Raw genomic sequence first — 21233 nt, 5'->3', positions numbered from 1 at the left:
TTGGTTATGGTATCAAGAAGTAAAACAAGCTAGAATAAAGACAGGCTGGCAGTAATTGATTAGTTCCTGGATGAAGGTAATTGGTAGAGACCCTCAGGGATCTCTGCTGCTCGGTTTGCTCATAAATAACATGGAAAATTGGAACAAGCATCTTAAGGTGCTATGTCTGCTGACAGTACCAAAGCATATTCAAGGTAAAAATCAGGATTCCAGTGAAGAACTGCAGAAAGACTTAAAGATTTTTTTTTTATTGTCAAATATGTAAATGTGAAGCTATGCATAAACACAGTGGACTTTGAGCTGACAATTAACACTGAAGAATGAGACTTGATTTATAGTGGGTTGTTGCAAAGAAGTATCTGCTTAATGATTACAGCATCAAAAGGCTAATCCAGTACCAAGATCAAGAGCAAAACCAAAACCAAACATACTTTTTCCATGATATATCCAGCGTGCCCACATCTTGAATATACTATGCTGTTACGTTTCTCTAATATAAAACAAAGATAAAACTGAGTGCTTAAAAAAAGCTAGATAAGAGCAAGAAGAATAAAAGACATAAGAAGCACTTGATTAATACTGGAAAAAGATGGAGCAACATATAGGTTTATGAAACAAAGCAACAGAGGGAATTAATTAGGTGCATGCAATGAAACTGGAAGCTAGGACATTTCTCTTCAAGTAACATACTTTGAGGCTTATACAGACATTTCTGAACAGACAAAGAAACCTCATTCAGCTCTGATGTTCTAATATAACTCTGATGATTTAAGCCTTAGACTACTTCAGAGACTCCCCCTTCAAAGAAATCATACATTGGTAAAGCTAAAACGTACAAGTACTGAGCCGGAACCACCACAAAACACCTCAATTCCTGTGCTGTGAAAAGTTCCGCACAGAACAAAGGAAAACACACTCACTGTGATACAAGAAACAAGCCTAGCTGGTCCTGAACAATGATACAGATATTTTACAGTCAATGAAATAATGAAGAACAAGCTTGTTATTTTAAATAAAATACATCAACTTGCATATTATGTTGAAAGGTTTTTCTTAATTTCAGTCTTCAAAAAGCCTACATGCTCAAGACTCAAGTTTTAAAGAAATAGATGCCATTCAACACCATTGTTTGTTTTTAAACCTCACACAATCTTATTTCAAACTTTGATCTTATCCTACAAAGAAAATGTTTGTTTATAGAAATGTCCAGGCAGGACTATTCAGTGGTTTATTCCTCCACACCTTTTCCACAATGTGAGAGTTTCCAAGTTACAGAAATATCTGAACCGTCTTGTTTCAACTTAAGACTCAAGCTCTTAACACAGGTGAAAGTCACAACATTGAATCACAGAAAAAGATCTGAAAGCTTCCCCCCACAAGACCCCCAAATTAGCAGAGCAATCCAATCCATGCCACCATTCATTGCTTCATAAACTTCAAACCTGTGAACACTTATTTGGTCTGAAGTTTATATTACACAAACTCTACGGCTCTTTTAGAGAAAACTTCAAGTACTTGCCATTTCAAAGAGACCTATTTATTAATCCACTCCTGACAGAAGCAGGAGAATATATACATTAAAAATATCACTATTAGAATAGCAAATGATACCCTTATAGTAAGTAATTCCAATGAAAAACATTACCTCATCATGAGTGTATCTATAGTCTGCCTTCTTTGACTTCAGATCCCATAATACCACTGTTCCAGACTCAAAGCCAATCAGAAGCTGCAATAATAAGCAGATGAAGTCTTTGTAAGGACAAGGAAAATAATACTATTTACATTGCCTGTAGCCCTTGCCCCAAAGAGATGAAGCATAATACTACACACAGTAACTCCAAGTAGTTATGAAGACAAATATTAGTGAGAAGCAGTAAAGACCTCAGTGTTAGAGAGGCTTACTTTGTACTTGTTATTCTCCTAAGCTTCCAGCTAATACAACTGATATTCATGCAAAATTAGAAAAACTAATGCATTCTGAAGAGTCCTTGGAAATCCATTTGAGTTCCAGAAAGGTTAACATCAAACTTTCCTAAATGAATGTTTAGGAATAAACATTCCATCCTAACTGAAAATGGCAGGGTTGGAAAAGAGAACTTATTGTGCATGAGGGCCACGAAGATGATCAGAGGGCTGGAGCACCTCTCCTATGACTAAAGGCTGCGAGAACTGGGCTTGTTCAGCCTGGAGAAGAGGAGGCTCCGAGGAGACCTCATTGCAGCTTTCCAGTATCTGAAGGGGGCCTCCAAGGGTACTGGGAGAGGACTTTTTACAAGAGCCTGTAGTGATAGGACAAGGGGTAATGGGTTTAAATTGAAATCAGGGAGGTTTAGATTAGATGTCAGGAAGAAATTCTTCACAGAGAGGGTGGTGAGGCACTGGAACAGGTTGCCCAGAGATGTTGTGGATGGCCCATCCCTGGATGTCTTCAAGGCCAGGCTGGATGAGGCTTTGAGCAACCTGGTCTAGTGCAAGGTGTCCCTGCCCATGGCAGGGGGGTTGGAACTAGATGGTCTTTAAGGTCCCTTCCAACCCTAACCGTTCTATGATTCTACGATTCTATAAAGAAACTATGCAATATAAGCTTTCTTCAGACGTTAAACCCAAGGAACTGGCTAAAGGAACACCAAGAATGCATTTTGTTAAGAAGAAAACTAGAGAGAAATTAAACTAGATAATTTGCCAAATAATTTTTGCTAGAGTAAGTTTCTGCAGGGAGTGAAGATTCAAATTGCTCATAATTGGTGTAACACATTGTTGAGTAAGTGCTTTGCTCTCCTATCTTAAGTAACTTCCCAATCAACACAAAACAAGGACAGTGTAATGTACTAGTGCGTGTCTTGGCACTTGTTATATAGAAAGAGGCAATGCAGTTTCATCTTTCATAGTGCTGGATCCACTGCAAGAGCTTTCTTTTGAGCAATGTCACTACAAGTGAAGCAGCTCCCAGCATTAAGTAGTATACCTTCACTCCCACTTTTTTGCAGCACAGACATTCAAAAAAAATAAGTAGTTGGCTGCTGGGATTTACTTGTTATTGAAACAGACTATTTCCCACAAGCAGACAGAAGTGCCCTGAGAAGTGTCCTTTGAATTAAAAATTAGAAAAAACACTGCCTTTACACACATGCCATTGTAGTCAAGGATAGAGATCTAAACTGATCTGGTCTGTAGCGCTATCTAGACATTTTACCTAGACAGTTCTTTCAGCATATTAAGATTTTCAAGATGTACAGTTATTCCCAATATGAAAAATAACAGAGGAACTCCTACCAGTTTACGGATAACATTTGATTTATTTCAGCGATATACAGCACTAAACTAACTGAAAAATATTAAACTACACTATTATTTTAAATAAACTTGCTTATCGTAAGTAATAATTTAAAAACTTCTCTGTTTTAACTTTAAACATTAGAAAACCCACAGGGATTATTAGGCTAATAGAATGGACAAATTTAACAGTGAGTACACATGAGCTTCTTGCAACTGCACAGGATTTTTCAGCAATATTTTTCTTACAATAAAGAAGAAAGTGTAAGGTCAGATTCTAAACCACTGATTGATAAAAACAGTAATTCTCAAACTTTAATTTAGAGTAGTTAAATGTGTGGTGAGGGTGGAATACACAAGAATTGATCGATAATTTTGTCTTTTCTCCAGTTACCATAGCTTCATTACATTCATATTCTAGGATCCATGATTCTGGAATGGCATTCAAACATTTCTATTGAGAAACTCATTAGTTGTGCACTTAGAGGGAGCTTCATCCCAATGAAAAAAAAAAACCAACACTAAGGAAATTCTCCTTGTGGACTAAAACTTAAGGTGTCTAGGTTACAAGCTTATAACAAGCATGCCATTAAAACATTCAAACCACTGCTGAGACAATAGTATCATCTCCTCTCCCTTTGGGTTTATCCACCACTAACATGTCAAATGAAAACCAGGTAAACCAAAAGAGAGTATTTCTCCTGCATACATGGAAAAGTAGTAAGAAAAATTATTTCTTCGAGGATTTCTTACAAATAGAAGTTTTAAACTCTAGGATACTTCTGAGACATTATACTCATTAAAAAAATTAGAATTTACTTCATCAATCTATTCAATCACTTATGTCTGATTAATCTAGAGCAGAGTCATTAACGCACATCTGTTTAGAGTGGCATCAAAGTCCCTGGCTAAGTTATAATCACACTTTTGTTACAGGCCTACATACTTTTGGATAAGATACATGCAAGACTACTGTTTTCAATTCCTTCTTTCATATTTTGCTTTCTTCCTATTGCCAAAATTAAGGAAAACCGCTCCTGATTACTCTTCAGTGCAGATCAAGGGATCTGAACAAAAGTTGTAGCAGATCAAGATTTGCTAGATAACTAAATAGGGCACACAACAAAGAGGCTGAAGATCCTTCACAGAGTGGGCGAGTCATGTGTTACCACCCCAAGACTTGTAGAAGAGGTCTGTTACCTGAAGCACAGACTTGCAAACCGTTACTTAAGTGGTGAAGTATGATGTGGAAGTACAGCAATTGCTGTCACCTAGAGCAGGCATACAAACATTTTAACTCCTTGCTTTCTCTTAATTCATGAAGTCTTCACTGTGAACTAATTTATGCTTTCTACCTTGGTTTTGCATGAGCCTCATAACCGGTGTCCCAAACCAAAGGGTAATACCCTCTGATTTACTTCAGTAATACAGAAGCAACTTATGACCATTGAGGTCATAGCTCAAGTTCTTCCTTGTGGCTGCTGTATCACATGACAAGAATTGTCACACAAGGGCTTCAAGAACTGGTAAAGTTTTGTGTCAAGATAAAAAGATTATTATGTTAATACTATCTCAAAAGAGGGAAGGGACAAGTCTAATACACAGCTCTTGCCTATATGTTTTAGTTGGCTTTTCTGAATTATCTAGTTGTACTAAAAGCCACTTATGCTTTAAGCAATTTATTATAATTCCTAGATGCTGTCTGTTAAATGAGAGTATGTCACAGACCTCAGATCCCATAAAAACTGCTGCTTTGGACTAGCTAAAGACAAAGTACACTGTTTTCTATAAAAATATGCTCTGTAAATAACTATTTATACCACAACACCCAAGAGCATTCTAATGTTGATTTAACTTCCATCCTACTATATCTGCATTCAGGTTATGGTTGGTTTTTTTTTTTTTTTGGATAACAACTTAATTTTTACCACTACGAGTAACTTTGCTTTTGTTTAAGAATTTTTTGCATTTATGCCCTTTCAGCTCTTTTTTCAAGTGTTTCTGATTATATGGTGCATTTAATTATTCCAGAAATGTTTCTTACAGTCATGCCTGTACATTGCTTCATATTATTTTCAGAGCCTAAAACCTTGACTTAGCCTTCCCTGATGCTGTCAACATTATCCTCATATACTCAATCCTTCCTTAAAAAGCAGTGGTATCTATATGTAAGAAAAGGCTTGCTTGGAAAACGAGGTACTGAACAGTCTTTAAACATATCCTACCTTTCCTTCATCCATTGGATTGTCACTGATGTGGACAATAGGTCCTGGGTGAGATTTGGATGACCTAAACAAGAAATATTTCCATTTAATTAAAAACCTCCCCTGCCAAAAACTGCATCTCAAAGTGATGGCAAGTAATACAGATTCTGCAGGTACAGACTCCACCTAAGCAAACTATTGACATTTCAGCATGGAGACACTTTTATCTTTATCTTCAAGCCCATAAACCTTTCTGTCTATTTTCAAGTCATTAGTTTCTGTCTTTTTATAAGACAGACTTCTTTACTGCTTACTCATAACATGGAAAAAATTGCCATTAGCTTTATAATATCTAAATGTTTGTTGTTACAGAGTTGACACTGTTGGATAAAATGTTTATTTTTATGCTGGAAAACAGGTCTTGCCATTATTGACTTTATGTTGACTTCTTGCTATTAAAGATTATGGACTAATGAAGAGCTGTGTTTCCTTCAATAGTCTTTGGCAAGTGATGGACTTCACAGACCTAATGTTCTGGGAACAAAACAACAGCACAAAAGGATATGTTTTCACCCACAAAATATCATAAATTTATTATTACAAGAGGAGCAATAACAATATCTGTAAAAAATACTAGGGATATATACATGAATATCTATACATAAACATGCTCTCTTGTAATAGGCTTATTTAAATTTACATTTTTAATCCAGTAATTTTATACTTGGCATGTATTAGCCCTTTTGCAATGCTTTGGCTTTAACCCCAGAACTGTACAAGTGACATGCCTGCCCAAGTACCAGCCACATCACATTTTAACATACCAGTCTTCTAGTTCTTTCTCACCACAGATAGTGATTTATGTCTCATTTTACTTTGTCCATTTAGTTTATTTTTCTGTCTATTCCAGATATGATAATGTTGTAGGCAGAAGCTTATATATAAATATTTCGTATCTATCAGAATAAGAATTATTTACATTTTAATTTACATACTTTGATCACATGTTTGGCATAGTGAGACTAATAAGTAGGCTACTCTAGGTAACAAGGACATTTCTGCAACTGATGTTGTTAACATCTAGGACACCTCTGTTCCCTCAACAGACAATACTTGATTAAACTCACAGTTCAATGGCTTTATTCCACATGATGACATAGCCTGAGAGAGTAAATGATTCCACATTGACAATGTGAATGTTTCCTCTTTCGGTGCCCACGTATAGCCATTTACTTTGGAAAGGCAGGTGACAAAATGTTATCCTGAAAGAGAAACCCACCAAAAAAGGAATTAAAAGTCTTTTAGGATATCTTACACTTCAAGGTTTACATTGCCAAAAGGTAGCAGAAAGGCAATAGGCAAACATGAAAAAATAAGACAAGTAACAGTTAGAAAAAAGTAGAAAAGCCAGTACATGACAGAAGAGATGCACAATGTAAAAACAAGGAACAGAAACAAAGGTTTTCTAAACCTATTAAGTCATTCCGATAAAAATTACACAGCCACTTTTGAGAATTATCACACTGTACGTATTTGCTCAAGATGGCTGTCATTTTAAACTTAATACACAACCCTCCCATGTTATAATCTACAACTCTCCCTTTGAAATCTGTCCGATTTCAACCTCTGAAGAAAAAAGGATTTTTAGAAATAGCCTTATGCAAATTAATCTCATTTCAATCAGGAGAAATGCTTTATGTTCTGCCTAAGAAATACAAGTTAATATGTAGCCCAAAGTTTCCCCAAAGAGCAAACCTAAACCCAACACTGAACAACAAAAGTAATTTTAAAGTAGTTTAAGTTTGGGGCTATTATTTTACTTAAACATCGCTTTAATTTTCTGCCTTAGTGGTTATTTCTATACCCTTGGGTCCTGCTTGTTGTTTACAATTTCTTCAAAATTGATAAGCAAATAATGTCTGTAGGAGCCAAAGCTTCTAAATTATCTGATTTTTTCTATACAACAGAAATACTAACTTCAAATCAGAATCTAGAAAGTGTCTGGAAACTATAAACTCTAAACCATTTTCATCTGACAGGGTCCAGTATTGAAAGAAATTGCGAAGTTACTTGGACTATCAACCTTGGGCTTTCAGAAATGTTTCAGTGAAAAGGGAAAACAATTATTCAATGGAAGTTTGTTGTGTCGGCTCTAATCCTTTGCTTTACAGATATGTTTTGTTCTTGCTTTCTCCCAGTTGGGCTCCCTTCTCGCCCATGTATCACTTCACAAGTCTGTTAATAGTTATTTATGCAAAGAACAGCTTTAGAACCTTTGCATTAGATGATGTATATACATACTTTACTTCAGCACAAAAGCAAAGGCTAACAGTAGCAACAAAAGAAAAACTGCTAATGGCTGAAAAGATGTTAACTTGTATTACAGCTTTCAGAAGTTGACTCCTGTAGTAATAGCACCCAGACCAAAAGTGTACCACTTCACTTTTTATATCAACAATTTTGTTCTAGTTAGAAAGTGCAGTTTGATCAAGCAAACCTTTCATCTCTCCATTTTCTAACTTCCTTGACTTCTTGGGCTTGAATATAAGCTAAAAGGCTGTGCTGACTTTTTCCACTGACGCTTCTCAGAAAAAAAAAGGACTACATACAAGATTTAAAATGCTCTTCCAACTCATTGGCTTTACAGAGGTTGTAACATTTTTACTAAGTACAGTAATCTGCAAGCACTGCAGGTTGAAGACTTGAGTTTCCCCAACGCTGTTGAAAAAATATTTTATTGGAAGCTAAATCACATGCACTGCAGTACATACACTTCCTAGGCCCCAAAACCTTACTGCCCAGTAAGAGAGCTCTCCCACTACGAGCAAGTCACAGGAAAGGGTAAAGAGGTGTAGCATGAAAACAAACTCAGCACTCCACAACATCACAGCTGCTTTTTGTGCCAGGAATCCATGTGCCAGAAGCAGCTGGCAGCCAGATCAGTTAGATCTAAATGCATAGCCTAGCAGCCAGAAATAATATTAAGGAACAGTGTCATGGGCCTATCTGTCTTGATCTGAACTAATATTGTCAGTTACAGCTGTCCAACACTTTCATTATAAGAAACAGTCTATTTCCTGTCGTTTAAAAGTAGGCAAAATATGTGAGTCAAGGCTGCAACTTTCTTTGCTATAGCAAAAGGGCAACACTTAAAGAAATGTCCAACTCCTCAAGACTCTTGATACTCTTCTTGAATATGCAGCCACATTCAATTTACTGTCTCCTCTGTGCAACTGAGATCAATTTTGTCAAGAGTTAGGTAAGCAATTAAATGATTCCACACCAAGAGAGAACAAGTAACTGAACAAGTAACTTCACAAAATGTTTACAAACTCTCAGAGGCAGGAGGTTGAAGACACTTCAAAATTGTTAAGCACAGGCACATATGAAAACCAGGATTCTTAACCTTATCCTTCAATGTGTGCTTTTACCAGTCTTCTACAATGAGAAAAAATCTTGTATGATTTTTATATAACCTAAATATATTATTGAATATATCACAGAATCACTGATGACTAGTTAAATCCAAAAGGAATGTTATGTTGATCCCCCTATAATGAAAGAATCACTATTTCACCTTGAATATGATATATGTTACTCCATTTGCAAATATTTTATTTGCAATTTCTTTATTTTCCTAATAGAAAGAGTATGTCTTCCAAGTTTGAGAAATTAAATTACATTTTGGTCTAAAGGGATTACTTTCAGATAACTGCATTTACTGTAACAATTTACAGAATAACACTTCCAACACTAAAGTCTACGTACTGAACTTCTCTCTCTTCAGTGATTGAAGGTTTCACCTTAAACTATGCAGTTTTTAAACAACGTTAAAAATGTTACAGCCCTCTTTAAAATTCAGTGAAGCTGTGACGACATGAAGGACCAGTGATGACATACCAGCACGTCAACATACAGGCTACATTTGGCAGCATCACTTGCCCAGTTGAAAATTGAACTAAGGATTAAAAGGGACTCAAACTTGTTTTGAAGGCTGGCAACAAAAGGTCAGGGTCATCTTGGTGATGAGACAATACTTGCTTATTTAATACGTGGCCAAGAACAGCATATATTTTTTCTGAAAAATTCAGATCTTTTTCGGAAACCTATCTTTCTGCCACCAGAAGATTACAATAATACAACTCCATTCATAAAATATGAAGATAAACAGAAGTGGAAGTTGCCATATAATGCTCTGGCCATTTCTACAACTCAAATATTCTTCACAGCCTCCCCCCACTAGCTGGATATGTACAGAAATGGGGAAAAACATAATCAATTGTCAAAAAGACAAAAGATGCAAAAAATTTTTACTTGGGTTGAATGTAAATTTTTCTTGCCCATAAACACCAACTGCCTGAAAACAATGTATCAGTCAAAAGCAGAGTACCACTCTTAATCTCCTGTATCAAGCCATTCTGGCCAAAGATACTGAAAAAGAAGCATCTGTAAAAATCACATTATTTCCAAAGAAATTTCAGTCACAATTTGTGAGGCCCACTGACCTTTTAGCATAATGCAAGTATTGTGCACAGCACTATCCCAAATATTTCACTTCTCCATACTTACAAAGAAAAAAATCCCTTTATAGAAATAAAAGCAATGCTTTAAAGATTTTTTTTTTAATCTGAAATCTAGAGTATGATTTATATATATCCTAACATCACTGCTAAAATGAGGTACTGTTATGCAACCCCAAAACAGTGAGGGTAGTTGTAACTGTATGTCTCTTTAAGCACAAAATCTTCCTCTTCACCATGTAAGTTATTTGCAAAGCCACTACTTTCCCCTGACCCCCTTCCATAAAAAAAAGAAAAAACAAAAACACACACAAGGAATTTTACCTTCATATGAAAAGGATTTGTAAGAATTGACCCAATAGTTCAAGAGAACAAAATTATATACAGACAAACCAGTGATCAACATTGATAAAAGAAACCCTCAAAGTATTTCTTGTTCTTACTGTACTTAATCTAATTTATGCTATTGCTTATGGGAGAGTACTAGCAGTGACACGAGAATCTTTGAGAAGCCATTTGTAAACCTACTGAAAGGATTTCCTTCTAACTGCAGACCATGTCTCTTTTCTGATAAACTGTCAACATCAATTAAGAAAAATCTTAACTGTGGTTGTTTCACAATGTATAATGTAAAATAGTTACTACAGCAAGTGGTAGTGTGTCCTACAGGAATTTAATTACAGAAATATCAAAGAATACAATTTATTAAATTAATACATAAGTCAAAGAACTGGGCTTTTAAGGGAAATATTAAGTAAAAATGACAGGCTGTTATCTTGTGTGTATTATGACAACAGAAATCCTTCTAAATTAATCTTTACATTTCCTTCATCTACTGCATTATGAAGTATTATATGTTCTTCAGACTTTTTAACTAATTTAACAAAGCACAGCGACAAATACCTTGATGAATTACAAACACTGATAACAGGTGGTATTTAAGTCACTAAAACTGTTTCTAGAACCTCAGGCTATCATTATAGGTCTGTAGTTACTGTAATTACACTACCTTCTAGGATTATTATTATATATGCAAAATAAAAGTCTTCTAAAAAGAAAAGTGTGAAGCTACTAAATATGTATACTGCATAACTATCTTCTACCTTTTATGCATGGGATAGCCATCATGTAAAATTCAGAAGCTGAGAAATTCAATTCTTATGTTCACCTAGCCCCACATCCATGGTCTCTTCTCAAGTCTTCAACAGGCATAAACCAGTCAAGAATCAGTGTCTGAATGACATACTGAGTGAAGCAAGCAGTGGCTGTGGTTTTGCCAGACTCCAAGAGGTCTATTTACATATCTGGTAACTACAATAAGCTTAAAATGCCTACCTGTACAAAAAAAGGCCTGAAAGGACAGAAGCCACATTCAGAGGGGAATTCCTCTTTCACACATCCCAAAACTGTCTCCCAAGAGACCATGTGGATAAAGGCAGTATATCACAGAAACTGGACCAGGTACTTCAATTCCATTTATATCCTGTAACAGCACTCCAAATGATGCTTCTCCGAATATGTTCACTTGAAGGGCTGCCTCTAAAGCCAGCTGAGAAGTACCCACACTCATTATCTGAGTTGTGGTGTACATTAATGGCATCGAGATGGAGTAATGGGGAAGCAAGAGCCAAGAACAAATAACATTGTCACCACTGACATGATCAATACTAGGGCCATTTAGATAATCTTCCTGAAAAAGGATCAATTTCAGGATTTTTTAGGTTGCTGCAGGTATTTGTATTTTTACAATATGATGTTCCTAATATATTTCATGACTTTCATGTTCTTTCCTTTACAGAGTAACATTTCACCTCTGGTTAAAACAGCTTTTCAAGCTTCAGTTGTACTTCACTCAGAAAGTGTCTTTGTTTTGTCTTTATGCACAAATAGAAGAGTGTTGCTTCACTACTTGCAGTGGCAACGAAAGACCAACACACACATCTTTTAAGGCAACCAATTGGAAAAAATAAGCAAATTTTTCAATACTGAAGGAATTCACATCAATTACCACAAAGTTTTAAGGATCTTTTACCACTGAAAATCCTCTGCCCTACCTGTTTATGAGGTCCTGTTGGTTTGTCTGACACGACTCAAAAAGTTACCAGACCTTTGTCATCAGAAGCCACTTGGGTAGCTTGCTCTAACACATGCAGTTCAGGCTGAACATTTAATCTGCGAAGTCACATGCTACAACTTAAAAACATGGTCATGTCAGATGCAGCTTTCCAGCAGAAGACAGAAAAATTATGCCCATCACCAATGGACAAAAGTCTGTTAGACAGGCAAGGCTTCAAGACTAGAGGTTTCATTCTGCCCTGGAACATGGTAGTTGGCCATTATGTGCCTCATACTACCATGAAAGTCATCAGCATGCCAGAAAAGCAGGTAAAAGTACTATGGAGACAGTTTTTAAAAACCTGTTTCTTAGAAGCCTGAAATCTCATAGTAAGACTCAGCACTTAGGTTCTGCCTCAGTACCAAATGCAGCAGAAGGCAACTGATGCAACTGCAGTTCTGTCAACCACTGACACATGGGATTCATACGTGGCCCCAAGAAAACATTTCTCAGAGGAATGTGATCTTGCATGAAAGAGACATTCACATCTGCAAACCCAGTCAGTCAAGAAGTTCGTTTTCCTCTGCTAACTTCCTGAAACAAGATAAAACTCCTAAATATATCATCTAGTGGATCACCACTGAGTAACATCTTTTAAGCCCAGCACATAAAAGAAGGCTTTATATGACACCATGAAGGCAAGCAGACCTGGTGATCATTGCTTTCCACTCTCAAAACAAAAGTCAGTTTGAAAAGTGTAAAAAAAAGAACAAACCACTTAGTTATGTGGGGAAAAATGTAGTTCTGTCACATTAAACTTGTACTTGCTATATCATTGATTCAGCAAAGGTTCAAATACTTCACTTCTCAGATTGTGAGAGAAATCCATATTGCATGCCTGTAATGCTTTTGTTATTCTCTAATCCTACCCCAAAACACATAGGCTAAAGGGGAAAAAGAAAGCTCTCAAACAACGGCTGGAAGTGAAACAGTGTTATTGACACCAAGAAAGGAGATGGAAAAAACCACCTCACAACCAAAAACCCACAAGCAACATTATCATCACCTGCTCTCACAGGCAAGAATACTTGTATGTCCTTCTGCTATCCACAAAGTGGCAGAATTGGTCAGTTTATAAATTCAGTGAGGTAGAAGGAAAAATTCTCTCACAACTAATGTCTGCCAATGCATGGGCTGGGTACAAAATTACAGCATCTGACAAGGTAAGGTATGTGTCATAATAAAGGTAAACAGTTTTGTTTATTAATTAGTAAATACCAGGAGTTTTTTTTTCCCACTTACTGCAGACAGTTTGTTTTCTATACAGTGCTAAAGTTGTTGTTTGCAGGAGGATACAAAACCAGCAATACTTAAAATAATTTTGTAGCTCTAAACTGTAGAGTTTAATGCTGTGGAAAACTATTTCGATCCCATAGCACAGAAGTTCACATATTAAAAATTAAACTGCTGTCAATGCATTCAGTGATCAATATGCAAAGCACTCACACTACACACTGTTCTATTTTTATGCTAGGATTCTGGTTCTTGTCTTTATGCTAAGTCACAAAACAAGTAAACTATTTCTTTTGGCATTAGAACTGGGAATCTCAGCTCAGGAAGGATGCAAGTCTTAGGTAACGAAACAAAATTTTCATACTTGTAAGTAAAAATCTGATAGTTTTGGCTTGCAGCAAAGGAGACTCAAATTTGCTATCGCACACAACTTTTTTCCTCTTCCTCTTCCTTTTTTAATCAAGTTAATCTGTCAATTCACCCTCTCTTAAATTGGTTCTGTGAAAGTCCCTTAGTTTACCTTTCTTTCACACCTCAGATCAGCACAAAGTTTAATAGTTCCTGCACGGCAAGAAACATAAGGCCAGATTGGATATCTATCTCACAACATGCTTTCAGTATTTATTCTAATAAAAAGCGTTAACTATGCTTATTTCAGAGTTAATCTAGCCTAGCAATAACATTTGCTACTGAATCTAAACAAATTTGACATGAAGCTTGCATTGCATCTGGACACACAATTATGTGTAGGATGCTTATGCAGGTATGTAGATGACAAAACCTACACTGGGATTCAATGAAGAAATCTTAGAGAAGTCCAAAATCTAGCATACTTAAGTTCACACACAGATTTGTGCTTTTTGCAAAGAGGTTCTACTTACAAACTTTAACTTGCGTGACAAGTCATGCAAGCAATCCCCTCATGTAAGCATCATCATGCTTTTTTTTCCCTGGTCCCTACAGACCACTTCCCACAGACAAGGAACCGTGGCCAAGCTTAGCATGACATTGGGTTAATAGCTTCTAACTAGAACATGAAGAAGCTGCAAAACCCACACACATGCAACAGGAACAAAAAGCTAGAAAACTTGCAAACTTAGCTTGTTTTGCACTGTGCCTCTGACATCTGCCAGTAATTTCAGCTAACAGATTTTTGTACATCCAAAACTTCAACTACCAGAAAACTTGCAAATTACTAACCATCACTGGTACAAAAGGCAGTCAAGAGCTACGAATCTATTAAATAGTCATTTTCTTATCTACAGATACTCAACCCATTTAAAGATTCAACAGAAAGCACCAACTTTGAAGACTCTTAGCTTTTACTTTTAAATGTTTTTCTCAAATCTAAAAAGCCGCAAGTTACCCAGCAGACATTTTCCACAGCTCAGATCAAAGTCTGTAACACAAAATTATTTTAAAAGAAAAAGCAACTTTTTCTCACCACTCCCTGTTCTTAAAATTAATGAGTAAACAAGCAAGAATTCACAATACTTTCCAGCCATATACTACAGCCACATACAGAATGCCATATACTGCATTCTGAATTACTTTAAAGGCCATTTAATACTGTAACTTTCAGGTAAGTATACAAAATACTTAGAACATGGCACAAACATTTATGAACAAGCTTTGTCTGGTTTTTATTCCTTATTTGAAAGATGTTCAAAACAGGGCTGGAAGTAAGAAACTAGATTAGGAACAGGAGAAACAAATATCAAATCTAGAAATTGTGTTATTAAACACTGGGGAGTAATTCTTCCATATGGCTAAAACCAGGGAATTAGCCAGAGCTGGTGAAAGGCTGTGCCAGGAGAATGCAGAATTCATTAACAAGTTTTAAAAAAAAAGATAACTCAAGAATCATTTTCAAGAATACAATATCCTTTAATCTGGGCAGGCAACTCATACAATTAGCTTTCTATGCTACAAACAACCTTCTAGTTCACATCTAAACCTTGCACATTAAACAAAATTGGAAACAAAATCTGAATAAAAATTGGCTTGTGACATGTTAAACTCAATTCCCACTAAACAGAACACAAACATTGCTTTTCTACAATGTCACCACACTTACATGTACTCCCAATCAGGCATATAATTTTAAACCTCAGCATCTACAGAGTCCTACAGCATATACTGATATGCTGATATGTAAGACTTGTTTCAATCATGTAGTAAGATTTGGCTTTGTTTCCCTTCCAAGGAATTTGTGGCACCCTCCACTAGACCAGGTTGCTCAAAGCCTCATCCAGTCTGGCCTTGAACACTTCCAGGGATGGGGCATCACTGGTTAGAATGTCCAATGGCCAAGTGTGGTTTCAGGCTGCAGATTCAAGCTTACTTAAGTCTCAACAAGAAGTGTTACAGGTAAGTCAGTCATTTAAGAAAGAAGGGGGAAAGAAGAGGGGGACAATTTGAGCTGGATACACCACTGCATCTCCTACAGTTGGACAATCTTCTCTAAACTAGAGGTTGTCAATTGCATTTCCCTTCATTTGACTTTCATGCTGCATAAAAGAACTCTCTCACTCCCTTGGGGCCGAGAATTGTAATCCTTGTTTTGTGCGTAACAGTTTAGAATCAGAATGCTTTGGGTCTGAAGGGGCCTTTAAAGACCATCCAGTCCCACTCACCTGCCATGGGTAGGGACATCTTTCACAGGATCAGGTTGCTCAGAGCCTCAATGCAACCTGGCCTTGAACATTGCCAGAGATGAGGCATCCACAACTTGTCTGGGCAACCTGTTCTAGTGCCTCACCACCCTCTGCGGGAAGAATCTTCCTTTTATCTGATCTAAATCTGCCTTCTTCCAGTTTAAAGTCATAATCCCCTTGTCCTATCACTATAGGTCCTGTTAGAAATTTTATGCATAGTGATCATTAAAACCACCTTAAAAAGGGCTTAGGATTATTTGGTTCTCTACCCAACTCCCACCCCCAAAGTAATCTGCATTTATGTTATTCCTGATAAATTTGTTTATAATGTGCTCCTTAAAACTATATGGTTAGTCCATAACCCACCCAACAGTCTGTTTAGCACTTTGTATGACACCACATTAAAAGGTTTTACAGAGATATTTAACTTGCATCTTTCTATTGCTACCCATTGCTTAAAGCTTATGACTTCCTTGCCCTGTTCAACAGATATACAAGTCAGAGATTATTGTGTGTTCTTGCTGGTATCTTTTGAGGTCCCCAGGCAGTCCACCTCTGAAGCACACTGCTCAAAAGCAGACATAGCATTCCAGCTGACACTTGACCCACACTGGAAGAGAAGGGCTATTTACCAAAAGGGAAGGGCTACTTGTTATTAAAGGGAGGGACACACTTTTTACAGAAATTTAAATCAACTGACTTTTAGAAGTTTAATCTAAAATGTCTCCCTAGTTTGCTCGCAAGACTTACTTGAGCCTCAAAATTGTTAGTCAAAATGCATGTTGTTTTCAGCTTCCCTGATACACACCAAAGCTCTAACACTGCAGAACTCCCATTTGACATCAAGGGGAGAAAAACTTCAATTAAAAAACTGGAAGTGTTTTCCTGTTGTCTTATCGGTGCACACACACACACACTTTCATTTGTTCCAAAATTCCTTTGGAGACATACATTGAAATTCTCATATTCCTCCACATTTTAAAGATGGAAAATATGACATTCAGCAATGCAATATGAGAAGTGATAGAAGAGTCTACTCAAGTACTTTGGGCTCTAACAGCCTGCAACTCAACCCCAATGTAAACCCAGTTTCAGTTACTTGATAAGTTACGAATTGGACTGCATTAATAAATCTGATCTTACAATAGCACATAGCATGATGATAAGGGGCAAAATCAGTAATGATCCAATCCCTACCGTTCTCGATTAAATTTGAGTGAATGAAGTATAGCAGGTCTCTTCTGACGCAAGTTCCACAGGTGTAAGGTATCATCAGCCAAGGCACTCACAAGAGCTCCCTATGAGAAAGAAAGGTTTTAGTCAACTTTTCATAACCTAGTAACAGTACATCATCATAGTGCAAATATATTACACATTGGCTAGCAGGATAGAAGAACAGTTATAAGCATGCACATCAACACCACAGCACAGGTAAGCTGTAAGTACTAGAAGTAAGATAACCGATGCTATGTCATTCAGCTGGGTCATGTTTGGTTCAGTGCTGTACTGAGGTGCAATGGGGAAGGAGCAGCTTTTTCCAGTGTGTACACATCAGTTCCCTCATGGCCACTTCTTCAGAGAAATTAAGCAATGAACTCAACTGCTAATATCTATGTGCTGACAAAGAGGAGGTTTGGACTTCACCACTCCTCTGAGCTAGAAGTCCCTCTACAAATCTGTCCCCAGCTAGCTCAAGAACAGCACTGCTGTCAGATCTCAAATGATGCACCCCTAGTAAAGACACACCTGAAATTACCGAGGTATCAGATCAGGGATCATTCCTCAGCTCATGTCAAAACCAGTAGCTATCAAAATAAAATTAACTACCTGATGAAACTATCAGTACTATTTAAAATGTATTTTACTACTTCAAGAGATAATTTGCAATGCTCAGTAACATGAAGAAATATTCCTAGGGAAAAAATTTTTTGCTTACAGCAAGAGTACTCTAGAGACAAAGATATTTTCAGCAGTCAAGAGTTTTCTAAAATTAAAAAAGTTTATCTGTAATTGCTATTACTGTTTGCCATCCATGATGTCACCTGTGTCAGCCAATTTTGATGCTTGCTTAATGAGAAGTTGAAGAAAATACACTCTATCATCTCTGAATTACTGGAACAGGTTGTCCAGAGAGGTGGTAGAAGCCTCATCCTTGGAAACATTCAAGGTCAGCCTGGACAGAGCTCTAAGCAACCTGTTCTAGTTGAAGGTGTCCCAGATCACTGCAGAGGGGTTCAACTAGTTGACCTTTAAAGGTCCCTTGGACACAAGCCATTCTATGATTCCATGAATATGTACATCATTTTACTAACCTCGTTAATCAGGAACTGAAGCTGGATTACTGCAGCTCCACTGTCATGTTGACAGTAGCATTCCACTCCTGGCCGACCAAAGCTGGAATTTGTACCATTAAGGAATAATTGTAGTATGAAACATAGGGAAAAAACACAAACCAAAACAAACACCGTAACAGACATTGAATATGGTATTAGCGATATTGACAAACAGGTTAACATCCTGCTTCTAGCTAGTGCACTCAACATATTTAACCACATAGATCTGATTGATCACCAAAAAAAAAAATCATTCATAAACAACACAAAATACAAGAAAGAAGTTAAAAGGCCCATCTATTTATCCCCATGGAATACACAAATTATGTACAACAGCTCCACTTAAAATTATTTAAGGGACTAAATTACAACATAACAGAGAATGATGAAGCAGTTATTTTAGTAGTGTTAAATATCAGGACTAGTATAAAAGTTAAAAGCGCATCATAATCAACTGATGACATTTTTCAAGCGCTAAAGGAGCTTTTTTCCTCCTTTTTAAACACTAGTTACAGAATAAAGAGCTGAATAATACAAGGCATGTTAAAAAAAAAAAAAAACAACTGCTGTGACAGAGATAAAAAGACCAGTAGACCAAATATGGAGTCGTCAATGGAATCATACATAATCTAAGTTTTCAGGATCTCTGTATCAAGACTTCCTGGATTCACATCAACTATGAGATAGTAAAGTCTTGTTCATCTTCCCTCCCACACATAAAATCAGTCCTATACTTCCATGATGAATATCAAATAGCAGCAGCAGCAACACAAATTTTTTCAATTCTCCATGCTTGATTCATTTGTTCACTGCAAAGATTCTTTATTTCAAATGTAGCTACCCTTTTTCTTCTGACATTAAGGAAATTCTCCAACCTCTAGGAGACAGAGCAGAAATAACACAAGTCCAGATGTATTATTCAAAGCTGTCAGTACTACATCATTATAGTATGCCCAGTGTTCCTGGACCATAATTTGTCAAAGATTGGAACACCTCTTGTTTTAAACAGGCACATTACATCTTAGGAATTACTTCCTTTTTTCAAAAACTATGTAAAACAGCAAATATAATGTACAATTTGTGCTCTCAGTATATATTAGAAATTAATAAAACAGTACAATTCTCACCCATTCCTCAAGTTTTCCACTTACTAAGAAGCTGTTAATCAGAATTAAAGTGGATACAAATGTTCTTAAAAATATATGCATATACACTAGAGACAGTTGAAAGGTGATGAGATTATTAGGTTGCATGCAAATCAACACGCAAGCACATCTGCTCAGCCTCTAAGGTGGTGAGATAAAGGGTAAGTAGAACAACAATGGGAACAAGTCTGCTTCAAAATACCACAATGTTTTAACTTTTAAACTTCAATCACATTCTTCTCCTTGACTAATGAAGCTGCATAACATCCAGCTAAGTGATGAGATATACTAAACAGATGTTGAATAATCCAGCAAATTTAATACCAGCTTTCTTCCCCAAACAGAATTAGTGATTTCATTTTGTCCTGGCATGGAAGGGCTTAAAGAACCAGCTTGCCTCAATTGAAGGTTTGCTTTGTTTTTTTTTTTCTTCTTTCTCTCTTTCCTCCTTTTATTTTAACTTTTTATCAATGCTTGCTATACAAACAAACAAAAAAGTTATGTGAGTTCCACTGGCAGTTTACAGCTAAAAAAAGCTTACAAATTTGGGGGGAGGCATAAATGACACCTTCCTACACAAACTCAGAATATTTTAAATGCAAAATCATTGCTTTTGCAATAACTATGAAGGGACAACATAAGTTGTCAGATTGGAAAAAGTATTCCCACAAGGAATACCAGAAGTTTCAGAGCAGATCTGCTTCAGCCTTGCTCATGCTTCTGCATTCATTTGAACTAGTAATTATTTGCAGAAATAGAAAAAAAGCAATTCAGATATTCACAGAAATCAACCTTCAAAACTTATTTATCTGCACTGACACAGGCAGTTTCCTTATAGAAGACCGCCCCTGCCCTCAACATCAGCTTCTATCATAATTAAATATACCCTTCATACATTCACCCACACAGAGTTTATTTGTAATTTGAGGTATTACCTTGCCTCAAAACGAGACGACTATGACCCAGAAAAGCCCATGGATTCCTCAAGTTACTCTAACCTTCAAATTTTATCCCTCAAATGTTTTCTTTAAGCACTTCTGATGCAAATATTTCTGGAAGAACTCTTATAACTAGTCAGTAAAAATTTCAATATTAAGAATACTTGAAGTTTTCTTTAAACAAAAATCTTCTTGCATTTTCCAGGGCACCTGAACCACGTCTCTCTCCAGAAATCTGTAAATATGCAGCACTAGGAGTAAGTTTATACAAGATTTAAACATTCAGAGCAAGTTTCTTTCTTGACAAATTAGTGGAAGCCTTAGATGCAGATTTGAAAACAGTTTGGCCTCTTTTACAGTGCTTACAGTTACAAAAAAAAAGTGCTTGCAGATAGTCCCATTTAGTGCCTTTACCCAAGGATTATGTCATCTTCACTTCTTCACCTAGTAGCTAAAATTATTCTTCTCATCTCAAATTAATATCATCCTCCTAACCAGCATTAATCTTCTTTTCTAAAGCAATGCAAAGCCTCTCAGTTTTCCAGGGTATGCAGAGTTGAGAAAGCATGCCACTCAAATACCAACTGTAGAAGAATAATAATACATGCCTGTTTCAGTACACGTTAAGCATTTTCCAAGCACATAAAACAGGCAGCATCCCAGGGAATGCAGTGTGTCCAAATCCTCTGTACTTGTGTACGTGTGCTTAAGGCAAGAGCTCGCTGTACTAAGCGGTGATCATCTACTATAGTTGTCCCAAAACAGGCAAAAATTATAATGAATAATGACAAGATGGGGAAAGCATTCTAAT

At 36.6% G+C, this 21233-nt stretch overlaps 1 protein-coding gene across 1 annotated transcript in view; it reads right to left on the bottom strand.

Moving 5' to 3' along the window:
• The window catches only part of LOC104502517 (syntaxin-binding protein 5), a gene marked incomplete at its 5' end in the record, with an annotated part of 69175 nt that overhangs the window by 22330 nt on the left and 25612 nt on the right, over positions 1 to 21233 (bottom strand). Inside the window, 5 exons of the mRNA XM_010159650.1 lie at positions 1646 to 1729; positions 5502 to 5565; positions 6608 to 6742; positions 17204 to 17304; positions 18319 to 18400. Coding sequence (XP_010157952.1) covers positions 1646 to 1729; positions 5502 to 5565; positions 6608 to 6742; positions 17204 to 17304; positions 18319 to 18400 — 466 coding nt within the window. The remainder of the gene's footprint in view (positions 1 to 1645; positions 1730 to 5501; positions 5566 to 6607; positions 6743 to 17203; positions 17305 to 18318; positions 18401 to 21233) is intronic.

The sequence above is a fragment of the Eurypyga helias genome, unplaced genomic scaffold, assembly GCF_000690775.1.
Source record: "Eurypyga helias isolate BGI_N326 unplaced genomic scaffold, ASM69077v1 scaffold9869, whole genome shotgun sequence".
Taxonomy (NCBI): domain Eukaryota; kingdom Metazoa; phylum Chordata; class Aves; order Eurypygiformes; family Eurypygidae; genus Eurypyga; species Eurypyga helias.
Note: the sequence above shows the minus strand (reverse complement) of the source record. Positions and strands in the feature narration are given on the sequence as shown.